Below are 9,116 nucleotides of genomic sequence, written 5' to 3' on the forward strand. Positions count from 1 at the left end.
CTATATTTCTTTAATGGTAATATTAATTGTTTCTAAATATAGCTTCGTGAATTTGGACTCTTGTAAGCATTATACTAAAACATTTACGAACATTCAAAGATGGTTTGCAGATAATAGTTACACGACTGGTTTTTGGTATTACGAGCGTTCCGCTCGTTGATTTAAGAGGCCGGCTAGCAGGCATTTCTCCAAGCAACATAGTCGAGCGCTCCAAAGTCAGTGCTCTATTTATGAGCGTGTAATAGTCTTGATCTGTTGGATTATTTAATTTATATCGCTAGCTGTGGATTAACGAAGAATTATTATTATTATGATACGTCTTGAAATTATACAAGCAAAATGTGTTTGTTATCTGGCTGTGCTATTTTCCAAAAATAAAGAATTAGATCTGTGATGTATGTTAATATTTAATATTTTCAAAGAACTTTTGAGAAGGAAATTCTCTGTATATACATATATATGATATAAAATTTGAAAAATATAATAGTTTAAAATATCTTATAATAGTATGTCATCAATTGATTAATATAAAACATTTACAGAACATCTTAAAAATATCTAATTCCACAAACCAACAATGAAAACTATAAGAAAGTTATTGTTAAAAGTGTCATAGTTCTCCCCAGACATTAAATTAATAAGATTATCTTAAATCATTAAAATTATTTATGAAAAATATTTAACTTTCAAAATAATTTTAATGTATATTTTTTAATTAAATGGGGTATTCCTATATCAAGTATCAAAAATTGAAAACGTTTTTAATAGTAAGATAATATACTTAAAATATCGAAGCTATTGCACAGTACTGTAGTCTGTTATGTCTCGTATCGGTATACCAGCTTACTACTCTATATAGCGAATCTGGTGCCTCCAGATTGCATCATCGTTGTGGTATATGGGTCGTTAGTCGATGCGCATAATCTTCGATCGCAATCGTGGCTGGTGGGCCGATTATACCTTGCTTGGCATATCGATCCCACTAGTCGATACGGATATCGAATTCGAATCTTGGGGTGATCCTTCCCGACACAGACGGCTGCGAGATAGAACCGGAGGCACAATTGCGAGCAACCCAGTTTCAGGAATGAATGGCAAATGAGCGCGCAGTAGTTCGCAGCGAACATGGTACTCTGCGGGAAGTCTTAACCCGTTCACTACTAAAAACGATCGTAATTGTCCAACGGATTACATCAAATGTAAGGAATTATGAAAACGACTATTGGACCGACTATGAATGCGACTATCCTTGGAAAAGCTCGTATAATTCACAAGCTTTATTATAATAAAGATATATGGAATATGAGAAAAGTACATATATATATATATACTCGTATATATTATAGAACTAGATAGAGCTGTAGATAGATTAATATACATAAATCTAGATAGAATAGGTTAATTGTTCATGAAACATAATGTGAAAGCTTTTATTTCTCTGATTTTTTTATTTATAATTCTTATCTAATAATTCAATATATAAAATCATTTTAGTATTCATATAGGTATTTGTGTCTCACATTGCCTTTGTTATGTATTTTTTAATTCTCTAGGTTTCGTTTTCATTGTACGGACTTTTAGATTTCTATAAAATATCTGTATCAAACTCAAATTATAAATATATTTTATCTTTTCATCAATTAGGTATCTTTATTTACAATATCTTTCATCATTCTAAAACGTTATGATGATATGGTTACTCGCGTTTAATCGATTAGCAACGGCATGTTGGATCGAGTATACTCTTACTTGTTCCGTTTCCCGCAATGCGTGAGTCATTCATTACGACTGGCGGCACATCGAGGATCTCTCGAATGTTTCCATCGAGCTTTCTCATCGTCGTTAGAACTTAGTGATGGCGTTAAATTTAACGAGTCCAATAATTAAATTAAAAATAAGGAGTTTGAAAGTGGCAGGAATCGTAACTCTTTGTTCATCACTCCCGTTGAAGTATAAATTGCTGGATCGATATAATTCAAACGTCGTAAAAATTGATGGCTTATTTTTCCAGCATGTAATAACCATCATAATAAATGGGAATGTTAGACTAGCTGCCATTTTCCTCAGAAGAGAGGTTCTATCACAATGTACCTATAAATGATATCCCTTTCTGATTTTCTTTCGTGATTCTTCTCTCTTCTCCTTTTCCTTTACATGCAGTTATTTTGTTATGACGCAATAATGCATTATCTTGGCTGGAAGAGCTTAGCTTTATGATACAGCCATTGCATTTTTATTTGCCAAGAATAATCACCTCTCACTAATTTTTTATGGGTCTTCATAAGACAGGTAGTTCAACGATATACATATATTCTGAAATCCATATAATAAAGAATGCTGAAAAATTTTTATCTTTTAAGAAATATATTTATTATAAAGCAATATACCATACATAAAATAAGTAAACATTATCGATAATTATAATACTTTATGGATGCAATAAATACAATGTTTACAGAACAAAGCATCGTAAACGATATAATTGAGGTCTATTGGCTATTGTACTCAGCTATTATATTCGTGTATCGTAAATTAAAAAAAAAAAAGATTTCACTGACCGCACTTTTTATCCGAAAATTTTAACAGTATTGAAATGATATGAGTATTTTAAACGTACGCAGAAAAATATATGAGAGCCTACACGCGTGTTTTGCCGCGATAACATTCATTTACTCGAAAATCGTTTACTCATATGTACTCTATTTCAATCGCATAATTGCTAAAACATTCACTTCCAACGAATTTTATTCCGCAGCAAAATCCGCACAATTAAATCTGACATAAATCGATTTTAATACAACGAACGATAGATAATCGCACGTATCGCACTACTACGCACTGATGCTTCTCAATTCTTATCTGTTTATGAAGATCTAGTGTATTTGTTGCGAGCATGTAGTCAGTCATCAATTCATTGCGCAGAAAATCTCATTGCACATGTTCGAACGAATATGTCGAAATGATTTCCATATTCACACAAGCGATTGGTTATACGATGAATCTACTTTTCCAAACACGATTTCGTCGATTTCCATGCATTTCACTCATAAATATCGTTTATCCAAAAAAGTCGCTTGTTTCGATGACCTCTCAATATATCGTAATATGAACACTGCTATCGTAATATCTGCCATTACAGAAGTACAATATATTAGAATTTTAATGACTTTTTTAAAATAATAATATATTCTCATACAATTTCTTTTTTTTATGTTAAATTCTCGTTCATAATGTTAAATTGTATTAATATTTATTGAATATTGGTTTTAATATTTTATAATTCATCTGATTTAATACAAAAATATGAATAAACGTTTCTACAATTAGATCATCTTCAGTGTGTTAACAAAACAATCTAATATAGATACCATGATTTTGATTCCAAGTGCATGTATTAATTTATTATAAACAATATAATGTACAATTGAATGTATAGTATAACAAATAAAACTTACTTATTGAGAAAAAAACTATAACTGTAATTAGTTACTTTTATAAAGTAACTTTTTCAATCCCCTGTTGGAAACGCGGTTGCATCGACACAGATTTGTGCCAATAATATGACGTTTTATAAAACATTCCGGCGATTTCCGGCGTAATATCGCGTTCGATTTTCAGTCTCGCGTACGAAATAGGAAGGAATCCTTAGAACAAGACTAGGCGAATTGCATTCACACTCGTCTCTATGTAACTACAACGAGAGCAAACCGCAAACCGCGGAAAACGGCTTCCCATCGTTGCATTTTTCAAAAAGCGCGAAACGAACTTTACACTCGAACCCGCACTCTAACGCCGACGATATCGGCAGTCTTATCAATAATAAATGTCACTTTTATTACACACGTGTGCCCAGACGCTTTCAAGGTGCGGAAGCGCAAAAACTATATCGTTGACTCTTTTATTTTCAGATGCGCCATCCGATCCAAATGAAGCCAGCCGACAGTGAGAATCGGAATGGTGAGTGAAAAGTTTAATTATTTTTTCAAGACGTGCGCGCTAAAATTGCTAATTAAATTTTTAATATCGCGAAGCACTCAAACCGTATTGTAAGTAATGGCATTGAATTAATTTTTAAGGAAACCGAAGTATTGTTACTTTATGAGAAAAAAAAATGTGCACTTTTGTTGTATACATTAACAATATGCGCAGGTGTTGAGACAGTAACAATCTGTTTTATAGATCGATATATTTAAAGCAAAAGACATGATAATACACTGCAATAGTAAAAATATGTAATTTTAATAGGAAACCAAAAGACGTGGTAACATTTCGCGTCAAATACTTATATTTTTCGTAAATCTGATCTATTTTATAAAAAATAAATTCCAAACTTTTTTCAAATGCATTAAAGTCTGATTTTAACAAGAGCCAAAATTTTGAGTTACATTTTTAACATCAAATATAATAAAATTTCGAGCGTCTTGTTTAATGATCGCTCAATCGCTTCGAAGTTTTGGCACGATTAAGGATGGAATTTCGAGCAACGCGGCATGACGGTATAACCGAAAGAGAAGACAACAATAACGGTCGCGAAGATAAAGTTAACTTTCTTCGTTCGACGGAGAATGCAGCTCAAAGCACGTTCATTAGATACTAATTAATTGGCTGAATTGAGGGGCTTGTCGAGATTGCGTAGTCAAAGAAGACATAAGCGAGCTATGAAGCACCAAGTGGTAGGATGATAAGGTAGGCCAGGAAAATTATGGGGATAGGCAGAAGCGAACAAATTTTGTCGATAACACATAATTATTAAGAATCGATTTGTAAGCGAATTCGTATGTGGCATTAGTCTTCTCCTCTTTATCTTCTTGACTTTTTAAATCCTCGATTTTTTTCATTAACAAATTTACTTGGACAATATATTGTTCGTAAATACCGTGATAAATCACAGACATTGTATTATAAGAAATATTAAATCTCGTTCTAGATATTATTTTAGGTACGTAGATAATGTTTAAATGTCCCATTCAGAAAATTACTATTTTATTTTGTACTAAATAAAAATAAATACAAGAATAATAGAGAACTATCTGAAAGTTAATTGACAAGTAATTCTTCTCTTAAAATGCCATACTGTAAAGTCTCTCCACTTATATTTTATAAATTCAAAATATAAATTCTATTTGCTATACATTTTAAATATAAATATATATATGTACTATGAATTAATGAAATATTAAACAAATCATTATTTAATGCCTGTTTTTAATAACTTATCAAAACTTACTTAAGAGCGTATCAAAAGTGAAAAATATCATTGAAAAAGTATGGAAGGAAGATAATCATCCGTCGTCGAGCATGAATATTATTCATGTAGCAGATTTTACTCTTTGAATTTCCTTATTTCTTCCATTGCATATCGATCGGAAAAGGACCATGTAAAAATTTGAGAATGTCGAAAAGCACAGCGGATAGTACTGCGAAAACCAACAGGAGAGCCAACGAACGTGGCAAAACGCGCGATTTTTTTACGGATAACTGCGCCGCGTTAGCAATAAAAATTCGACTACCGGCTGGACGGGGGTGTAACGTAAAGCGTACATAAAACCGGCCACGTCGGTGGGACGACGCAAAACGAATGCTAATGAAATATTAACGACACCCGTCACGTGCTGCGCTGGGCTGGACCGCTCGGTTCCTCTCTTTCCTCTCACTTTTTCTCTATTTCTTGTCTTTCTCTCTTGCGTGATCGTTCACTCTCTCATTCCATGTTTCACCCTTTACGTTCCTTCCCCCCTTTTTATTCATCCCGTTTGTCTTTCTCTTTTTTTTTTTATTTTGTGCCGCATAAGAACTCCTCCCCCCACGAAGGATGCTCACGCGCGGTCATTTTTTTCCATCGAAGCGCAACACCATTTCAGGCGCAGCCTGTGTGCAAATGACATGCCAAATTGTAATCACGCCAAGATTCAAGCGGCTTTACACCTTGCGTTTAGCGTTAACCGAAACCTGATTCTGACACTTTGTTTGTTACGGTCGAGCTTGCGCAGTTGCACGAACAAGATCCTGGATCAAGTAACCACGTTACATGGACCGACGCTCGATCCTGTTTACTAGCAGTTACGCGTCAAACAGAAGTTACTCCATTGGTTAACCATTCAATCGCGACGGCTTCGCAGTTGGATTTGCTTTAATTTTTCAATCAAATTATCAAAGACAATACCTATATTAATTGTTATCAAAGACAATTCTGAGTGATGAAAACGTGACCATAGGAAAGAAGTCCAATTGATTATATAATTAAAAAAGAGCCTACATTTTATACAATTAAATATGTTTTCTCATAACAATTGTATGCATGAGATGTATTAAAATATCTAACATAACAGCAAATGGAGCATTAGAATACAATAAAGTACAATAACGACAAAGAAAATATTATAATAATGAAAAAGAATATATTGTAGCAAAAAAAATAATTTTATTTAATGGTATAAGTATAAACTCTTTTCTTTTCTCTCCGATTTTTTAATAAAATTATATATCTTTTAAAAAAATTAACATTTATAACAATATCATTTCAGAAAAATAGAGAAAAGATATGTAAATTTGAAATAATACAAATGGAATATTGTGGATTGTGGCAATTAAATATATATTACTAATTTATAACTTTTATCATTGTTACTATTAGATAATATAACATAAATTTATATTATATTTAATTTTAAAAAGCTTAATAATACCCCTACTATACACACACATTCGTACAATATTTTTATTAAAAATCTGTAAATTATAAAATATAAAAAATAATATTATTATCGCCATATATTAAATATTTACAACAGCAGATGCAATAAATACAGAGATTAAAGCATATTAAAAGGTGTGATACAAAATGTATAGTGTGATACATGCTTAAAAAGGTAATGTAAAGACAGAAAAAATTAAAAAATTCATTGCAACATATCGCAAGAATAGCCAATGGAATTAACGTTACCGACATTCACCGCGTTTTAAATAAAATTTATTACAAATCTTATTATCCACCAGAATAGTCGTAAAAAAGATATAATTATATATATGGTTTGCTTAAGTTTTGTGATTCTTTTCTAATTTTTTGCTGAGTCCAAAATAGAAAATTTATGATCAAATTTAAAAAAGGAGAATCATTTCTAAACATAAAAACGATATAAAAGACAATTTCAAATTGTTTGTACATTTTCAATCAAATATTTACATGGATCGAGTGCAGTAAAAATTTAAAAAAAAAAGTACCAATATAACTTGTATATGTTTTCCTCTTTTCGTAAAAAGATATTTGAAAAATGGAAAAGGTGATCTGTTACTTATATATAAATTTATCAATATTAACAAATATTGATATGTTTATTGGCATGTAAAACTAACACAAAAAAGTATTTTCCAAACAATTGAATTACTTATTTACTCTTATCTATCAATCTCCATGATGTTTAGCAAATGCATTCTATGGTCTTATAGAATATAGAGTAACAAAAGTATAAAAGAAATCGTTACAATTTGTACTTGTATACTTAACACTCAGTATGTCAAGATTGATCATATTGGTTCTAATTTATAAAGAGTTCCGTCTCTGTAGTTATATAAACAAAAATGTGATAAACATATAAATCAAATACAGCGTTGTAAAATATAAAGAAAAATATATATAAAAAACAAAACTAATATGAACATGTAATTATCTATACAAATAGTAAATAGGACATATGGGTACTAGGTCATGTAAAATCCGATTACCTTATGTTAGTTGTGATAGTTGTCTAAGTTATCTGAACTGATAAGCAGCAAAATTTCGTTTTATGACATCAGCAAAGCCAACGGAATTGGGGTACAAGTGCATAACATCCGTTATATAAAAATGAATAGACATGACGTGGTGTAACCGAAACCGAGATCAGGCTATTCGTAACCACGCGCACGTGCAATACGGAAAAGGATTTTTCCATATAGAATGCGGGACGTGCGCAGTGGCGGCCGACATGAATAGTGCCGTTGTAGCTACATGTAAATCCCAGTAAAACGGGAAAATAGTAAACAAGAAGAGAACGTTTTTCCAGTATTAGAGTATCATAGTTGCCTTGTCGTTAGGTGAATCTCATGAACACCGCAACTGACATAAGCCGAATTCAGAAGCAACTCGCAAGCTCGCGTACAAAGCTCGAAAGCATAAAACTTACTTTCTCGATGCGTAGCACACAGCACATTGACACTTTTATATAACCAAATGGTTTTATTACGAATTATTTGGAATACTGTAACTTTTACGAATTTTTATTGGCATGGATTTATGAAGTTATAGCCACTTTCAGGCTGTTTGATACTTTGGCTATTAATAAAAAGAAACATATTTATAATAATAATTTTTTGTAATGTTTTAGTCAATATAAAATAAGTACATGTTATTTAACAACTATAACAAACATAAATAAAGTATCATAAATTATCGATTCGCGAAGTGGTCAAATCATATAAAATTGACTCGATACGGATCATATTAACACACTTATGTCCATTTCCACCAATGTAGATTAACTTTAACCTCGGTTCAATTTGCTCTTTGTCTTTTTCTAGTTCTAAAAATCAGAAAAAGATGAACAGTAAGTTAAACCGAGATTCAAATTAATCTTTATTGGTGGAAACAGGCATTACAGTTTACAAATTTTTAATAATTTTTAGTACAAGAAAAGAACTAAGCATTTTTAAGGACATTAAATTTGAATCTGTCACAGAAAATTCTATTAAGTCAAATTTAAAAATGCAGCGTATCAATTTTTTAGATACAGCATTTCTTTCTAAATAATTTGGGTCAACAAGTGATGAATAAGACGAACGTTTCCACTAGAATAAATTTTTCTTCTATTCGATCAATGCAACTTCTCAAAAATAATTCTATAAAATAAAGATTTTCAACATACTGTAAGCCAAACTCATTTTTACTTACTAATTCATATTATTTTATGTTAATACCTTACTGCTAACCTCATTATTAAGAAAACTACTGAATGCAGGACAAACATAATATCTTGTCCTATAATTATTCTTGTCAATGACGTGTAGCGATGGGCGAACCATTTTAGCGGTATTTCCGATGGGATGCACACCAATCAACGGACCTCTGTCACAACGTCAAG

General features: G+C 31.5%; 1 protein-coding gene across 6 annotated transcripts in view; it reads left to right on the forward strand.

Moving 5' to 3' along the window:
• Positions 1–4,702, forward strand: part of LOC108782294 (CUGBP Elav-like family member 2) — a 398,455-nt gene extending 393,753 nt beyond the window's left edge. For all 6 annotated transcript variants that reach the window (XM_018550531.1, XM_018550533.1, XM_018550530.1 and 3 more), the window contains 2 exons: positions 3,909–3,957; positions 4,452–4,702. In XM_018550531.1, the coding sequence (XP_018406033.1) occupies positions 3,909–3,957; positions 4,452–4,597 (195 nt within the window). In that variant the 3' untranslated portion in view covers positions 4,598–4,702. The remainder of the gene's footprint in view (positions 1–3,908; positions 3,958–4,451) is intronic.
• Positions 4,703–9,116: the final 4,414 nt, after the last annotated feature.

The sequence above is a fragment of the Cyphomyrmex costatus genome, unplaced genomic scaffold (assembly GCF_001594065.2).
Source record: "Cyphomyrmex costatus isolate MS0001 unplaced genomic scaffold, Ccosl1.0 scaffold123, whole genome shotgun sequence".
NCBI classification, from domain to species: Eukaryota; Metazoa; Arthropoda; class Insecta; order Hymenoptera; family Formicidae; genus Cyphomyrmex; species Cyphomyrmex costatus.